Source organism: Balaenoptera musculus, chromosome 9 (genome assembly GCF_009873245.2).
Source record: "Balaenoptera musculus isolate JJ_BM4_2016_0621 chromosome 9, mBalMus1.pri.v3, whole genome shotgun sequence".
Classification (NCBI taxonomy): Eukaryota; Metazoa; Chordata; class Mammalia; order Artiodactyla; family Balaenopteridae; genus Balaenoptera; species Balaenoptera musculus.
Genome location: NC_045793.1, coordinates 56,871,690 through 56,890,014, shown reverse-complemented (window position 1 = coordinate 56,890,014; position 18,325 = coordinate 56,871,690). Strand labels below are relative to the sequence as shown.

The 18,325-nt window shown below is 37.0% G+C and overlaps 1 protein-coding gene across 4 annotated transcripts in view; it reads right to left on the bottom strand.

Annotated features, from left to right (window-relative positions):
• Positions 1-1,782: 1,782 nt before the first annotated feature.
• The window catches only part of AKAP9 (A-kinase anchoring protein 9), a 150,198-nt gene continuing 133,655 nt past the window's right edge, over positions 1,783-18,325 (bottom strand). For 3 of the 4 annotated variants that reach the window (XM_036863960.1, XM_036863962.1, XM_036863963.1), the window contains 12 exons: positions 16,119-16,338; positions 14,852-15,002; positions 12,663-13,331; positions 12,224-12,429; positions 11,790-11,895; positions 10,149-10,331; positions 8,887-9,087; positions 7,783-8,015; positions 5,470-5,555; positions 4,166-4,295; positions 3,471-3,610; positions 1,783-2,338 (listed from right to left, as the gene is read on the bottom strand). In XM_036863960.1, the coding sequence (XP_036719855.1) occupies positions 2,304-2,338; positions 3,471-3,610; positions 4,166-4,295; positions 5,470-5,555; positions 7,783-8,015; positions 8,887-9,087; positions 10,149-10,331; positions 11,790-11,895; positions 12,224-12,429; positions 12,663-13,331; positions 14,852-15,002; positions 16,119-16,338 (2,360 nt within the window). In that variant the 3' untranslated portion in view covers positions 1,783-2,303. Of the gene's footprint in view, positions 2,339-3,470; positions 3,611-4,165; positions 4,317-5,469; positions 5,556-7,782; positions 8,016-8,886; positions 9,088-10,148; positions 10,332-11,789; positions 11,896-12,223; positions 12,430-12,662; positions 13,332-14,851; positions 15,003-16,118; positions 16,339-18,325 lie in introns of all 4 variants that reach the window. The other variant, XM_036863961.1, reaches the window with a different exon arrangement.

Here is an 18,325-nt window from a genome sequence, read left to right as displayed (position 1 = left end):
GATTGTAAAGTGTGTGGTTCAATGAGTATAATTTAGGAATCTAGGAACTTGGATGGGAAAAAAGTTCCATCTTTATTTGTACTTATTTCAAACTGTAATTTAATATTTTCTTTACTTATGAATTTAGTCAACAAACCATTACTAGTATTAGCAGTACTCATGATTTTGCAAACAGAAATCACAGATACTTTTCATATCCCGTTATAGATGTTGCAGATCTCTTGAAATATCTTTAACTTTCATCACTACTTTGACATTATGGTATTATAGTTATTAGATCTGCTAGATCTTATTTCTTTACTCATCACAAAAATTTTTTAAAGAAGTTTGACTATTTCTATATAGTTGGTTTCCTTTGCAATCCTATATATTTTATGTCTTTCTTTAAAAGCATCATTCTGAGAAGGGATCCATAGTTTCACAAGATTGCTAGAGAGGTTCATGGCACAAAAAAAAGTTAAAACTCTGGTAAGGCTGGTCCATGTTTAGTGAATAGTTTTAAGACTTAAAAAGATTTAGTTTTTAACCACAGACCAATTATTGAGAAGCATTAACAAGTCTGGCTGCAGAGGCCTAATGTCATAAGGACGGTGATGGTCAAATGATGGGAGTGAAATAAGATTGATCAGAGCACTTGTTTATCTGCTCTCTTTTCCATTCTCTCTTAAGAGTAGAATTGCCTTGAATGGAAAGCTATGTTTAGCTAAAAAAGGTTTTACCCACAACCTCCCCTCTTCAACTAACTGTTTTAGAGTACATTTGTAACTTCTAGAACTCCTTATTGGAACCCAGCTGCTAATATGGAAAATTTAGGTAATTTGAAATTTCCAAGAGTGTAGATTGCCTGTTTGTGTTGGTGTAAATCATAGAATATCTAATGGTAAGATAAAACCCTCTGGAAATAAGTATCAAATACTACTCTTCTTGCTATTTTAGTGATGGCCATGTTATCGGTAGGACTCTAGTTAAGAAATAACATTGAGATCTATATTATCTCTGTGAAAGCATCTCACTCTGAATTTGGATTGGACAGCAGGAATAGTGCTTAATTCTGCTGCATTGTGGTTAATAAAATTTAAGATTCTGTATTATCTTAGTGGACATGGCTTTTTGAGGACACACCTTTGGATACAAGTAACCTTAAATATAAAAGGGCAAATATGGATTAATCATGAAAATACCCATTTGGCTTCTAAAAAACACTATATGTAGACTTAAAGTTGATAAAAAAGGCACATGGAAAAACTTCCTCAGTGTAGGGAAAGAAAAATCCCAATAGTAGCTAATTCTAAAATTAGGACAACTTTCTGAATCTCTAAATGCTATACATATTTGAGATATATAATAAGGTGATACATACTACCGTAGGCCGAATGTCTGTGTCTCCCCAGATTCGTATGTTGAAACCTAATCCCCTATTTGTTGGTATTTGTAAGTGGGGCCTTTGGGAGGTGATTAGGTCATGGTGGTGGAGCTCTCACAAATGGGATTAGTGCCCTTATAAAAGAGACCTTGGAAAGCCCCCTTGCCCCTCTGCCACGTGAGGACACAGTGAGAAGACGGCAGTCTACAAAATCAGGAAATGGGCTCTCACCAGACATCAAATTTGCTGGCGCTTTGATCCTGGACTTGCTAGCCTCCAGAACTAGAAATAAATAGAATAGAAATAAATTTCTATTGTTTTTATAAGCCACCCAGGCTATGGTATTTTGTTATAGCAGCCCGAACGTACTAAGACATGCACCAAGAACTATGGCTCGTTAAAAATAAAGAAGGTTCAAATATAGTGTAGTTAAAATGGTGAAGTCATTTTTATTTCAGTACTTGACAAAATATCCCATAAAATTCAAAACTTCTACCATTATACAAAAATAAGTCTCTACAAGTGATATTATCTGTCTTCATCACCAGTAGCAAATATATTAGGCAGAAACATATAACTTCAGTAGCCTTATAAGAAAAGTGCAGGACACCTCAAGCTACACATTCAACAGTAACATAATGCCAAAAGTTTAATCTTTTCACCCATTTGATAAATACACAAGGTTTATAATTTAATCATTTAAATTAGCATTCCACAAATATACATGTAATTTAATGATTATTGTGCATGAATACATACACAATGCTTATATATACAAATTCCAGTTTGTTTTCATGTGCTGGCAAGGGATTTGTATACAATCATAAGCTGTGTTTGGATTGGTCCCATTGAATATCCACAATACAAAAGCACAAAAGAACCACTGATTTACAAAAGGGAATTTGTTTAAAATCACTTCGATTCATGATGTTTCAAAGGATTATCTTCTCATGCCAGCATGAAACTGAGTTGAACCTATAAGACAGGAACAGGACAGTTCAATGATTTCAAATTAGATTGTGACTTAGACTAACTGGTTCATGATGGGCAGAAGATTATTACCCATCATTTTTTAAAAAATGCTTTGTTTTTCCTCTAAAAAAGTCTTATTCAGACCTGAACTGATTTTTTAAAAGGGATTTTTAATATATATTTAAAAGTCACTGTAGCTGGCTCCATAGCATGCTAAGTGAGATTAATGTTAAGATTCTCTGTAAAGTGCCCTTCAGGTTGAATGTTCTATACCTCTTGAAATATCTTTTGGTCTTCAAAATCTGGGTCTTGTGAAATTTAGATGCTCAAACCAACAAAGCCCAGCTACGATAATAAAAGTTTCCTACAACTACAAGTTTCTTGGATTAGGTGATTTCTTGTATGAAGAGATAAACTACTAACTTAAATAACTGGTTATTAGTCCTATCTATTTTGTGGGAATAGTAGGAAAAAAGGGTCTCTAATAATAGTAACATATATATATATATATATAGACTTACAGCTCATTAAATTAAAATGATTCAAAACCTTTGAATCAGGAGTGAACTGAAGAGAGACAGGAAAAGAGGGTTTTCTCACAATAAACAAGGAAGGGAATCCACTTCCACTAATAAATTTTTTTGTGTGTGTTTCTGAGCAGAGAAAAATAAAACGTCATTCTTACAGTCTTTTGAATGGGGTGGGTTCCTTGGATCATATGTAAGAGTACAAGGTCCTAGTAGAGATAATGGCTGCAGTAAGTGCTTAAAGTACGTGCGTCCTCCTCTCATCTCGCTATCCCTTATTTGCATGCCTCACGATGTATTACTTAGGAACAAGTTCTCTAGCAGACTGTGTAAGCTTCAGAGTACTCTGCACATTGGTGCTCGTCGTGCATTTCACCTAATCAATCTTTTCAGTGGGACAAGCAGGAATTTTTGGGGGCTGAGAATGGGATCCAGGGTGATAAATCATGTTTTGTCTTAAATTCCTAAAGTCTAGCCTGGTAACTCAGGCACTGAACTGTAAGATTTGATTATCCTAATGAGGAAGGTCAAGGAATTTCAGAAAGAGAAAGCGTTCCGGGTCTATCAAGCACTATGGTGCTGCCAATACTTGGTTAACCTGAGGGTACCTGACTGTACAGTTCCAAGTCGTCTCTGCAGTGCCTCTAGCCGAGTGATATAATCTGTCAGGGCTCTGTCAGGATCATAATTCTGAAGCTGAGAACATGCTAAGGAACCAGGATTTAAATCAGCTGGAGGACCTGGGTACCTATGAGATTAAAAATACGAACATGAATCCCAATTATCCAGAAACAATACAAGTAACTCAGCCTACCACCATCCTACCCTCAAAAGGTAGACCACTTGTACACTGCTCAATCTATATCCCCCATACTACTGAGTCTGAGTCATGGGTAAAGGGAAAAACTCTTTGATAAATTCAAAGCAGCTACTAAGTCATCAAAAGAATGTCCAGTACACTGCCTATTGCAGAGGCCAGCAATAAAGGCTGCATATGTATAAATGCATCTTGTCCTGCAAACTTAGACGTGTTTTCATAATTCCAGACTCTCAATTTTAGTTAATACCTTTCTCAATGTCTAGCCACAGTATATATACTAAATAACACTTGATCAGCTCTGTTTTCCTATACCCTTGGAAACCAGTTACAAATTCAAAAACTGTTTTTGATTCTGAGCTTTAGATTATGTAAATAATACATAACTAAAGACACATTTAGCTATTTCAATGCAAAGAAGTCAAAGCCCTAACACTGTCCTTCATTCTCTGTTAAGTATTAGTACAGATTTCATCAAATTCTTACCTATTTTGAAATGGTAAAGGAGACCTTGGATAGTCCAGATCTGATCTTGAGCGATACGTACTATGTCTTGGTTCTCCATATAGCTCCAGCCCACCAGAAGAATGATAAAATGGGTCAGTCTTTTCGGCACCTAAAGTAATCCAAAATGTACCTTTGTAAAGAAAAAAAATACCAAGCCCTTGAAAAATTTCTACAAAATAGATAAGGGTTCAAAAGACTTACTATACTGTACTACACTACTATCTCCTATTTATAGTCACTTTCAATTATTCTTGCTACAAGAGAGAAACAATAGTACAGCTTGTTTCATTTACCTTTGGATATTAGTATTTCCGATAATCTGGAACTATACCTCTAAGAAAATAAACTATTTGATTTTTTAAAGACCGCTTCTTAGTTTTAACTAGAGGTGAAGTGAGGGGTGCCTGTGTGTGGTTTGACAGAAAAGGCAACGTGGATAAAAAATATTAGATGAATACAGCCAAGTCCTTTTATCACTCTATTATATTGGCTTTTACTGGAAAAAACTTGAAACCAAAATATGCTAACTCACAACACAGAATTAATTATGGTGCAAATTTCAGCTGTTTCAGTATAAGGATGCGTATTTCAAAAACACTTTGCTTAGAGTACCACATATATTTTCCTCTTTCTCTGTGTAAAACATGTAAAGGTGGTTTACTATACATATCAGATATGCTGTGTATCTGTAATTCTGTGTGCTTCCCAGCTTTTGACCTCATCCTTTTTGCCTGAAATGTTGAAGCCCTAACGTTTCAGTGTAGAGAGAAGGAATTTTAACTCTTATATCACCTATTGGTAAACAGAAACCTGTTTGAATATTGCTAAATTACGAAAATTTCAAATCAAAACTTTCATACACTAGAGTAACAGCAATCCTATCTTGAACCAGAGCCTTAAATGCAGTTGTGAAGAGTGGGCTCTGGAGCCAGACTGTCAGGGTTCGATGCTGACTCTACCACTTCCTACTGGGTAATTTGGGACAAATGATAAATGCTTTCCATGCCTCAGTTTTTTGTCTGTAAAGTAAAAAGAATAGTAACTGTACTTACATCATAGGATTATGAGAATACACGGAAAAAAGCAGGGCCTAGTGTGAACTAAGTGCTCCATAAAAATCAGCTCTTACTACTCTTTAGAACAGCAAGGTCACCAGCTTTGTTAGTTATAAGGGCTTTGTCTTTGGAGAACACAGGTCCCAGAACACATTATTTGGAAGGTATTACACATGCAGTAATTTTAGAGCATCATCAACATAAGAAAAAATTCTATTTTGACGTCACCTGGATTCAGTCCAAAGCCATCCCTGTTAATATTGATGGAACCAGAACTTGTGACTCGATGCCACCGTCGAACCAAAAATTTCATTCTAAAAAAGATCCCAAGAAAAAATTTCACAGAACATCTATAGTGTAAAGAGTATAAACATACACTTACAACAAAAATCAAGTCATACGTTTAAATATGAATGCAGAACAAATTTCAATATAATCACATGACTGCCTAATCTAAGATTATGCAAATGTCCCCTGGTTTGTGGCAAAATTGACTGGAACAGAAGAACAGGGCTTCCCATGAGGCACCAGAGGTCTCTTCTTTTGCCAGTACCAGGTTCTGGCTTTAGAGGTACATGGGACATAAAGAGACGAAGAGCAAAAGCAGAAAAGGTTAATTGGATGGGCAAGGAAAGGGTGAGAAGAAATGAAAAGAAGAAGAAAGAATGGAGACCTAAAGGGCAGATGAGATGGAAAGAGAACAGAAAGACCCTTAAATTGGCAGTAAGAAAGAGCAGGGAAAACGGAAAAGGAGTGAGGCCATGTAATCAGGGATGAAAAACAGTGCTGGCTTCAAAAGGAGCAGGGGAGGCTGTGTCACAGCTCAGCTGTAGCGAGTTGTTGCCTGCCCCGTCCTAGCCCAAAGAGCTTTCTGGAGCACCAGGTTTGACTTCTTTTTTTTTTTTTTTTTTTTTTTTTTTTTTTTTTTTAATTTTTATTTATTTATTTATTTATGGCTGTGTTGGGTCTTCGTTTCTGTGCGAGGGCTTTCTCTAGTTGTGGCAAGCGGGGGCCACTCTTCATCGCGGTGCGCGGGCCTCTCACTATCGCGGCCTCTCTTGTTGCGGAGCACAGGCTCCAGACGCGCAGGCTCAGTAGTTGTGGCTCACAGGCCCAGTTGCTCTGCGGCATGTGGGATCTTCCCAGACCAGGCAGACCAGGGCTCGAACCCGTATCCCCTGCATTGGCAGGCAGATTCTCAACCACTGCGCCACCAGGGAAGCCCAGGTTTGACTTCTTAATCCAACTATTTTCAAGGTTCAGTTTTAGGAGGGTCAAAATACAATAAACATATCAGAGGTCACGAAAAAGAGGGTGAAAAAGTGAAGTCCTTCAATGGCAACTGGCTTTCATGGAGCCTTCCCGAATTCTTGAAATCAAAATTAATAGCTAACTCCTGTGATCTGTCATTTAGTGTCTCCTAAATTATGTGCATATTGGTATGCCCCACTAGAAAGTGAGCTGCCTTCAGGGATTTAGGCAGGGATTATGTCTTTTTTCTTTATCAATGCATCTCCCAGCACTTAACCCTGTACAAGCTGTATAAGGTGATGAAGGGAATGAAAGATGACAAAGGAAAAGGAAAAGATGAGGAAGGAGAGCTCTTTGCTTTCTCCAACCTTCTAATTCTTGTGCTACTGCCAAGAAAAGACAGAACCAAAAAGGACGCCATTTGGCAAGGAGTCTGGAAGACACCATCCGCAGGCTGTAAGCCCCTGGCAGTATGGAGGCTGGTCTAGAAGGGCAGTGAGGAGCTGAAAGCCAGCAGATGCTACTCAGCACACAAAAACATAAATTACACCTCTTATTCTGCCTTTGTGGTCTTTTGAGGTACTTGTAAATAACCCGAATACAACGGAATTGGGTAATACTTAAAAAAAAAAATTTCCTTTGAGACTGTCTGGCTCCTACAGAAGTAAAAGGGAGAGGAAGCATGGAGAAGGTATCTAGGTGTCTGGGTATATACCAGCTAGCACCAGAGTTCCTAGCTTGGAACTACCAGAAAAGGAGTGACAAAAGCAACAGCACAGTCCAATGCAGAGTCAGGCCAGGGCTTTCTATAGCTGGGCTGTGAGAGTGGGTTATTTTATAGTAATGAAGAAAATGAATGTGTGTCAGCCTAAGTAACTTTTCAAAAAACATTTTTCTCTCTTATGATCTCTTTTATTTATATGTCTGAACTAGTTCATGGACTTATTCAGATTTAAAAAAAAAAAAAGAGACTAAATAAATTAATTAAAAAAAAGAGAGACTAAATAAATTAATTAAAAAAAAAAGAGACAACCCAGATTGGTGTCCCAGCCGAGTCACCGGCTGCCTGCCTCTGGGAGGGCCCTTTTCACAGGCTCTCTATAGTATAACATAAAGTATCCCTGACTAAAAAGGATGAAAACCTAGAAAGAAGTAGGCATGTTTCAGTGATGGCAAGTGTCTTATACTATATGAATAAGGAGCACAACGGACAGAGAAAAGAGAGAGGACTGAAAATAACTAATCTCTTTAGAAAGTCGATTAAAATGCATTTTCTTTCAAGTATTTTACCTCGAAATTGCCATGGACACTCTGACAGCTGACCGAAACCTGGTGAAGCCCTTTGGACGGTTGGTGATCACCTCTAGATCCGTGAAGGCCGGATGTCCCCCCATTCGGGCAAGCAGAGCCAGGGTGGCATCCTCACATTCCTGGAACCCACCCAGTAACAGAAGCAGGTATTTCTTTTGATAAATGAGAGCTTTCCGAAAACTTTCTGCCCTCAGGTATTTGCCATAAATTCTCTATGTTTAAAGAAAAGAAAAACATAAAGACATTATTAAGAAGTTATTCAAACTGTTCTCTAGGGGAAGATAACCTAGACTTTATTTTTAAAAAGTGGCAGTAGTAGAATGGCAGGTACCCCATCCACTGTTTTCTACTTTATCAGCAAAGGTAAAAAGTAAAGCTAAACCTTTATACTTCTGCCTCCCTCCAGTGAATGGATTTTAGCTCCTATTAATCATATTAATTGCAAAAATTTTTGTGTTTGCATTATCACCTGAGTTTTTTTAATTGTATAGAGCTACTTTATTAGTATCATCACTAATCTATTTAACTTTTTCAATGTTAATGTTTTCTGTCCCTTTAAGAGTCACACATTTATGTTCACTCCATAACTGGAATAAATATTCCAAACATTTTCTTTCTTTCCTTGTTTTTTTTTTTGGATTTTATGTTAACTGATTAAGGTAGTTGTACTACAATATTCATTATTAGTCATTAGAGAGACTGTTCAGAGGGCTTACCACTTACAGAGCATGACCCTCTAATACTGACAGTAGTAGAGAGCTTCTGTTGGGAGTTGAAAAGCTAACTTTCTGTTGGTCTTTTAGGGATGAGACTGTGGGAACTGGGACCATGAGCTCAAGGTGCTGCCTCTGTGACCATTAATAGAGCTTAATCTGATCCCAAACCTGGGCATGCTTCACCACAGTTTTTCTGTGACCAGCTAGAGATCTGCATTCAATGACAGACTGAGTACAGAGACCTAGAGACACAGCCTGAGTGCCACCTAAAATTCTTTAGTCTGACAATTAAGGTTAGTGATAGATGAAATAAGGCAAAAGCAGAGGACCAATTTTAGTATACATTTAGATGGAAGATGTCTCCTACCTTTACAGTGGCGTGCTCAGAATCAGGGCTCAGATTTTGAAGTAAAGCTTCATTTCTTAGTTCAGCTTTTAGTTTGTATACTTCAGCTTCTGCCCGTTTCAAGGATTTTTGGAGAGTCAACTTTTCTCTGTTCCAGACTTCTTTTTCTGAAGCAATGATGGCTTCAATGTTGGGGCCACCACTGAATGAAAACCTAGAAGACTGCAGAAGCCAGAGCCTACTTACATGATTTTAAAGAACAAGTTTCTGAAGAAGAATCTGAATTAAACATATTAAAGGTATCCCTATGGGGGATATAGAATGCTCAGCTTTCCAACCTCAGACAGGGAAGTTCAAAGCCAATCTCAACTGACATTAAAGAATATCCACTAACTTTTAAGTTTATGACCTTGCTGAGTAGATTAACTTTACAACTAAAAACCCGTGTGAAAGCCTGGCCCCAGAGAAGATGTTTGGATTAGTAGAGCTTTCAACTAAAAAAGTCTAGAGACCTTTTTTTTTGGCCGCGCTGCACTAAAGGTTAGCAGGATGTTAGTTCCCCGACTAGGGGCTGAATCCAGGCCATGACAGTGAAAGTGCAGAGTCCTAACCCACTGACCACCAAGGAATTCCCTTTTTTCGCTTGTTTTTTTTGTAGACTTTAAAAATGGACCATCTGGGTTCAAATGTTGAGCCTGTGCCTGAAACAGGACACTGGAGAAGTGGGGAAAAAAACCCCAACTTGTACATAGGGAAGTGGGTCTCTACAGAAGCTGTGTGGATGTGTTATCATGCATCTGACCACACAGTTGGTCTTACAGGTCATTCCTATCTTTATATTGGATGGTAAAAGAGCTAGCAATTTAGTATTTTGTAGTTTTTAAATGGAAAAAATTTAAATAAATTCCCAGAGTAGTTTATTAGACTGAAATATGTAATTTAATGGCATTTTCCACTTGAGTTATGAACACAATTACTGATAAATAACTGACAAGAACAGGCAGAATGCACATGTGAACACTTCTTCACATGTATCTGCAATTGGTCCATAGGTAGCAAAGTACTTGGCTTTGGAGATAAGTATATCTTGGTTTGACTACTGACTTCAGTTTTCTCAAGTCCAAGATAAGAGATTCTGAACATATATAACCCAGAATCTGGCAGAGAAGGCTCCCCATAAATAAATAATAGCTATTATTATTACTGTCATTCCTATAAAAATTTCCAGTGATCCTACTAGGAATCAGATGCTTAGTACGCTGCCATGATAATAAAAGACGTACATAATCTCTGCCTGCTCCTGTCTGTCGATAACACCTGATCTGCTCCTCCAGCTTCATAACCATGTTTCTTAAATCATTCTTTTCTTCAGTCAGTTGGCTGATATGTCCTGTCAGCTCAGTATTTTGTCTTAGTAGTCTTTCAGTTAATGAGCCACAAGAAGTACTTGGGGACCTTAAGGTAGGCTAAAAGACAAAATGGCAAAAGGTCATATAAGCACAAACTTTTACGAATAATGCATATAAAATGTGTAGTCACTGAGAACAACAGATTTCATGAAGAAATAGTGCTTGAGCTGTGTCTTAAATAATAAGTAGGACTTTACTAGGCAGGAAAGAAGGGCATATTAAGCAGAAGGAAGAGCACGTGTAAAGGCACAAAGGCTTGGGAGTGAGTGTTTTGCTTTTAAGGAGCTAAAACAAGCTTGTTAAGACTAGAGTAAAGGTTGCTTTCATTTTATGGATAATAGACCTAACTGTAGGTAGTGAAGAGCCATGAAAGGCTTTAGGCTGGAGCATGCCATAAACAAAATTTACGTGTGAGAAAGATTCCTTTGATGGTACTGCGCAAAGTCGAGTAAATGAGAGAAGAAAGATCCTGATGTCAGGCAGACACATCAGGAAGTTACTGCCAACAGTCCAGGTGAGAAATGCTGAAGGTCTGAATGCAGGCAATGACGAAAGGCACTTAGGAGGTAGAAGGCACAGACTTAGTGACTGCTTGGATGTGCAAGTAAGAATGAAGGAAAGTGGTCTAGGGTGACTTTCAACTCTCTAAACTGGGTGATATCATGACCAAAAATGTGGGTTTGGGACAGGAAGGAGAAAAGAAGACGATGCTCAGTTTGGATTGTGCCTGTGGGATTCCTAAAGGGGTCACTATGGGGTATGTTTCCCCAAGGAAAGATGTCTTGTAACTAAGTGAAAATATAAACCTGGACCACAGGACAAAGGTTTAGAATAGAACCATAGTCCACAAGAAGATAAGTTCCATAAAGGTGAGATTTTTATCAGATTTGTTCACTATAGCCTCAGAACCCAGTATAGTACCTGGCACATAGTAGGTGCCCAATGTAAGTATTTGTTCAATAATTAAGTCTACTGAGAACTCAGGCTGTGGGAATGAATGAGCTTTCACAGTTAGAGGAAAAAAATGGATCAGCATAGGAAGAAGAACTCATGAAGGTGACTGATGAAAGAAATGGAAGAAATGAGAGAACAGTAACACAAAAGGTTAAGGAAAGAGAGGGTATTTAAAATGGAAGAGGTCAAAAGGGTCAGATGCTACAAAGAAGCCAAGAACGACAGGGACTGAAAGGATTCACTAGATTAGTCAATCGCCAACACACTGGTAGCATCCTGAGGGTGGTTTCATGGAGTGGTGAGGGTAAAAGACTATTCTTTCAAGAAACTTTTCATAATATAATAAGAAGTCACCATAGTTATTCAATAATGATAATTTTGTTTCCCCTCAAACTTTCACTATCATCTACTGGGGAAAGGCAAACATTATTAATATTTTAAATAAATGAAAAGATAAAATTAAAACTCTTTAGAAAATACAGTGCCAGTTTCAAATAATTCATATAATTTCCATTAAATCTTTGCTCTCGATACTATACAGTGTTTTTAGAAAGTCTTTACCTCTTCGCCTGGCTGGCCAGTTAATTTTTGTAGTTGTAAAACAATTCCATCAATATTTTCCTGAACCCAAACAAAATCTTCATCATCTGCTGTTTCAAACTGTAGTCTTCAAAAAAAAAAAAAAGGGCAAAAAGTCAAAACATATCATCTCAAGGAGCAGTGTTGACTAACACAAACATTACAAATCAGGCAACACTGCTTCACCTCTTACTTCTCCTTTACATTAAGTGTTCTCTTTCCCTGAGTCAGGATGTTAACGATATTTGTTTTCAGGTATATGAGTTTTGTTAAAGAAATATCACCTCCTAATGTAAACATGAACTAACTTTAAAATTTGAATTTCCCACCCTTGGCTACTAGCTAAGAGTGAGAGACAGATTCTGTCCAGCTTGTCTAAGAATGCCATTTCCAAAGGTCAGGCAGAAAATTCTAACCTATTGGAGGCTTTCTGGGCTAGATGCTGTAGTTTTGAAGCCACACGTTGAAGTTTTTGTCTGATCATTTCTAATTCATGATTATAGCTAGTTCCTCCTCCATTCATTTCAATCATTTTAGGATAGCTTGATTCCTTTGTCTCTTCTATTTTCTGCTGAAGAACCCAATTTCTGGTTCGATCATTGGTTGAACTCCAAGTGGTTGGCTGGCAATTTTGGACAGAAAAAGAAAAAGCAATCATTATAAAATAAATAGCACATCACGTTCTTTCTTAGGGGAACACAGTTATTGTTATTATTCCAAATAAACTTCTATAGATTTCATTTTTAAATGATTTGTACATAGCTATTTAAGTAATTTAATCCAATATCAAAATTATATGATCACACGGCTACAGTATTCTTTTAAAAAATATTTTAAAACAAAATGTCAATTTACCTCATTAAGATTCTGATACAGAATTCTTCTACTTTCTCGTTTTTCTTCTCGTTCTAGTTCCTGCTTTTGGAATTCCTGCATAATTCCTTGCAGTCGTTTTCCTTCAAGGTCTAACTTATAAACTTGTTGCCTCTTTTCTTCCAGTTGGCGCTGAAGGTCTTCCACTTTGGACTGAAGCTCATGCATTTTTTTCTGTCCCTCAGTGTTGGCCTCTTGTTCTGTCTGCAACGTCTTTCTGTGAACCTGCCTATCCTTTTCCATTTGCTGTCTTGTTTGCAAAGAATCCAGTTTATATTTCTCAGTCTCATTTAACAATTCTACTATGCGACTGTGTTTCTCCTCTAGCTGTTTCTGAAGCTCTTTAAGGAGGTCCTCAGAGGGTAAGGATGGCCGAGACTGCCCACTATCATCACTGCTCTGTAGTTGTGCATGTAATTCCCGCTCCCTATCCAGGGTACTACTCATTTCCCGAATTCGAACTTTCTCAGATTCAAGAAGTACTTGAAGCTCCAAGTTTCGACCTCGTTCTTCGGATAACTGGGCATCATGTAGCACTCTTTGTGATTCTATTTTCTGCTGTGATTCATTTAGTTGTTGTTTCTGTTGTTCCAAAAGTTGATTTAGCTGAATATTCCTTTGTTTCTGACCCTCAAGTGAAAATTTCAGATCCTTGTAGGAGAAAGTTGAATTTAAGAATTTATGTTAATATTGTTGAGAATACTTTCAATAATATTAAGTATACAATTGTGCCTTTATTAATACTGAGTTGATAGTATCTGGTAAAAAACTGACTATCCAATTTACTAACTTGTATTTTCAGTGGTTAGAGTGTAATTATTTGGACAGCCAGTTGATTTTCATCAAAGAACATCAACAAAATAGAGCTAAGCTACATAATACTTTCTCTCCCAACATTAATCATATCTGGTTAAGAAATATGAAGCAGAGTACATTTCTTCTAGGGTTAATAACCTTTAAAAATAAAAGTATTTCTGGGCTTCCGTGGTGGCGCAGTGGTTAAGTATCCGTCTGCCAATGCAGGGGACACGAGTTTGAGCCCTGGTCCCGGAAGATCCCACATGCCGCGGAGCAACTAAGCCCGTGTGCCACAACTACTGAGCCTGCGCTCTAGAGCTCGGGAGCCACAACTACTGAAGCCCGTGCACCTAGAGCCCGTGCTCTGCAACGAGAGGCCACTGCAATGAGAGGCCCGTGCACCGCAACGAAGAGTAGCCCCTGCTCCCCACAACTAGAGAAAACCCGTGCACGGCAACGAAGATCCAATGCAGCCAAAAATAAAAATAAAATAAAATAAATAAAGTTAAAAAAAAAAGAAAATAAAAGTATTTCTGATATAATGTGATGGGAGTTCCTGAAAACCCTTGAATTTTCCAATACCATACCACATAACTAAAAATACTAGGGCTTAGGAGGAGAGCTGGGTTAGGGACAAACTACTCAAAACCTATAAAAATTTGTAATGATTAAAATATAGTAATCAATACCTGAGGAAATAACATGTCCTTGCTAGGTAGAAAGCTCACTGTGCCTGGAGGCTACCATCCATGGTGGACATTAAAAAAAAAAAAAAAAAAAAAAAAAACCCAAAAGTAACAGGGCGGAAAATCTGGATTCTGGCTACCCAGTTTTTTAGCACAGAGCTAGCGAGTACCAGGATTATGTGGATAGAAGAAGAGCTCCGAGCCAGGGGGAACTGTTAAAGTGGCACTGCCTGCAGTACAACCTGCTTTGAGCTGTGAGCTGTGCAAGGTGGGGTGTGCCTCTCTGGGAGAGAGCCCAGCGTCTTAAAATATAGTAGCAAGGGCTCCTGCTGCCAGAAAAGTATCACTGCTCTCCTTCCCTAGGAGAAAACAGGAACCTAAACTACTTCTGCGTTAAAAAGACACAATTGCCATATTTATTAAATTATATATGCACTAATTCAAATTCCTAAAACACATGCTGTAGCAGAACAGTCTCTATGCATCCTTGGATGCAGCAAAACAAAAAAGGATCATACCATTAGCAATTCCTGATAATACTTTAGATAACATTATAATATTCAACACATAGTGAACGACTTATTATACCTAATAATGAGTCTAAGGTCAACATTATAGGAAGAGGAACGTCTCTCTTCTATCACTGTGAATTTTTTCACAGACATTTAAAGACAAAGATAGCAATACCTCAAGTTCTTCTTTATCCCGCTCTTCACTGCGTCCCAGCTTGGCTTTCTCTTTCTCCAAAGCCCACTGGAGCTCTCTGGACTTTTTCTGTTCACTTGCTAATGTGTCATTAAGCAAATGTACTTCATCTGTTTTATCTTTAACTTCCAACCTAAATCACAGAGACAAATGAACTTTCATAGAACTACTTTGACCAAGTATATTATTGAGAGAGAACAGCTTCCACTGAAAAGTGGCGGCACATTATAAACTAGGTAGGGCTTCCCTGGTGGCTCAGTGGTTAAGAATCTGCCTGCCAATGCAAGGGACATGGGTTCGATCCCTGGTCCGGGAATATCCCACATGCCGCGGAGCAACGAAGCCCGTGCGCCACAACTACTGAGCCTGCGCTCTAGAGCCCGTGAGCCACAACTGAGCTCACGTGCCACAACTACTGTAGCCCATGTGTCTAGAGCCTGTGCTCCACAACAAGAGAAGCCACTGCAATAAGAAGCCCGTGCACTGCAAGGAAGAGTAGCCCCCGCTCGCCGCAACTAGAGAAAGCCTGTGTGCAGCAACGAAGACCCAATGCAGCCAAAAATAAATAAATTAATTAAAAAATAATAATAATAAAAAAATAAACTCGCAAATAGGAAAATATAAACCATATAAAGATTAAAGATTTTTTGACTGTGGTTCAGTCAAATTAACTGTTTCTAGTAATACAACTATTAGTTATTATTTACCATTGTAAACAATTTATTGTTACAAAGTAATATGAATAAAAATTTCCTTTAACTTCTACTGAACATAAGAACCATGGTTTGTGTGTGAAAAAATTCAAAATAATGACTATACTTGTAATGTGTCCTGGGCAAGCAGAATATCTCAGTATTTACACCAACAAATTTATCCTTTTTACAAGCATTATCTTTAAAAAATTTTGCGTATTTTAGCTAACTAAACCATGAATTCCATTGAGATCATAAATATCACTACAAATTACTTGGTGGTAAAATGAAGGTCAAATTTATGTATCTTATACAACAAGTCTCAAACAGAACTGAAGCCACGTAGAGAATATGCCAAAATACCTAATCATGAGTTTATCATTTGGAAAAATTTGGGGTGCTTCCTTTCCACTGTAGTTTTTCCTATAAGTAACAGTTTCATGTTATTTAAATATTATATACAATGTTACATTTTTGTAAGATCTGCACAATGTCTGTGACAAAATTACTCCAAGTCCTTCACTAATACAGGTTTATAATTAGGAAGCTTGGCACACCTGAATGCCTCTAATTCCTTTAGGTGCTTATGCTGTGCCTTGAGTGTTGTTTCTAGTTCCAATTTAGCTTGTGCAAGTTCACTTTTCAGTTCAGCAACCACCATTTTCTCAGAACTCAGTTGTTCCTGCAGTTCTGTTGCTCTGTCTTTCACACTGCTGAGCTCCACTTGCATCTCCAGCATTTGAGACTGCTTCTGCTGCATATTATATTCCAAGAGTTCTAAATGAAAAATTATTAATATTTAAAATATGATCTAGCAACTCGTATTTGGCTTATAAATATTTTGTTGATAATAACTGACTTGTTATTTAAGAGATTACTACAAAGCAAATGTGAAAAGATTACAGCCCCCAAGTTAGCAATTTATATAAATACATGCATATGCATATTTTCCTCATAGTGCTATATTGTCAAGATTTCAGAACTTTGTACAAATATATAAGGATGATAAAAACTTAACAATTCATTACTGGATACAAGACTTGAAATTAAAAAAAAAAATCTTGAGGTGTTCACACAATACTATAAATAGGAACTTATATTTGTTCATTCAGAATTTTGATAGCTCACACTAAAAAATTCCAACGGTTTTTGATAGCCGAAGTACTTGCAGGAGTCACCCTGTAACTCTGACTACAATGATTAGCATTGCTTGCTTGTTTTGTTCAGCCCTCCTTCGCAGACAGTCCCTAGGAACTTCATCATAACAAAAGTGGGAAGTCCAAACACCAATTTGGATAATGGTTTTTTCTTTAAAAACATACCGAACCCTTGCTATATGTCTGTCACAATGAAAACAAAGTGAAATATTTAAATCCCTAAGGATAATAAATGAAAAAAATGTAATGAAATATATACATCAGGATCCATTTTTATAAAAAATATAAACTTATGTACATATGCACAATGAAATATGTCTGGAGACATATATCCTGGGTTTTAATAGTCATTAGTTTAGGATTTAGGAGATTCCAGGGGTGATTTTTACTCTTTTCTTCTGTTTCTCTATTCTATCATAAATGTATTTTTAACTTAAAAAATTTTATCAAAGTTCATTACTTCCTATTACAATTCATATTACTGATGTCAGGAGACAGGAATTACATTGGCTTTAGAGTATTCATGTTAATTTAGGCTTTTAAAACTATTTCTTAGAGAGTAGAGTCTAAGGATTTACATTTATAAATATGTAGCTATGTGATACTAACTAAGCTTTCAACAGGGTCCTATTTAATTAAGTAAAATTAATACTAATAAATTCTCCAAAAATAATCTGCAATTAATCCTATGTCTAAATATAAGGGATATATTTAATTTGTAACCTCATTATACCTGTTTTCTCTAAAATATTTAAAGATATTTAAATTCTTCAGCTTTTCAATGACAAATGTGAGACTGGTGTAACTTTCAAAATTGGCAAAAGTATAGGTGTTTCTACCTTTATATTAAACAGAAATGAAGACAAAGACATGTATGTGTCTTCACTAGATATGATGAAAAATTTCATTTTAATCTCTAATGATTTCCAGCTGCAGCTCAATTTAAGATTCCTCTATTGAAAAGTGAAAAGATTTGAACAAGCATACCACAAAAGCAAAAATCCAGCTAGCCAATAATCATACCACAAATAAGCCAATTCAGTTATTAGAGAAATGTAAATTAAAACCACAACAACAATCCACCGCATACCCACCAGACTGGCAACTAAAAGGCTGACAATATCAACTTCTGGCAAAAATGTGAAGCAACAGAACTTTCATGTACTGCTAGAAAGTGCACAAGTTGATATGATCACTTTGGAAAACAGTCTGGCACTGTCTAATAAATTTGATGATATGGATTCTATGATCTAGCAATTCCACTCCTGGGTATGTATCCAGAAGACTCATGCATGTATGCATCAGAAACATGGCATAACAATGTGCAGAAGAGACTGAATTTAATAGCTAAAAAGTAGAGACAACTTAAATGTTCAACCACAGAATGGATATATAAATTGTGAAATATTCACACAAGGGAATTCTATACAGTAACAAAAATGAATGAACTAGAGATAAATGTGGTAACTTAGAAGAATGTTATAGAGAGGTGAAAGAGACAAGACGCAAATATATACAGAGTGATAAAGTTCAAGAGCAAGAAAAACCTTACACTTATGTGGTTTAGGAATATATAAATAGGTAGTTAAAAAATCAGGACAATGGTT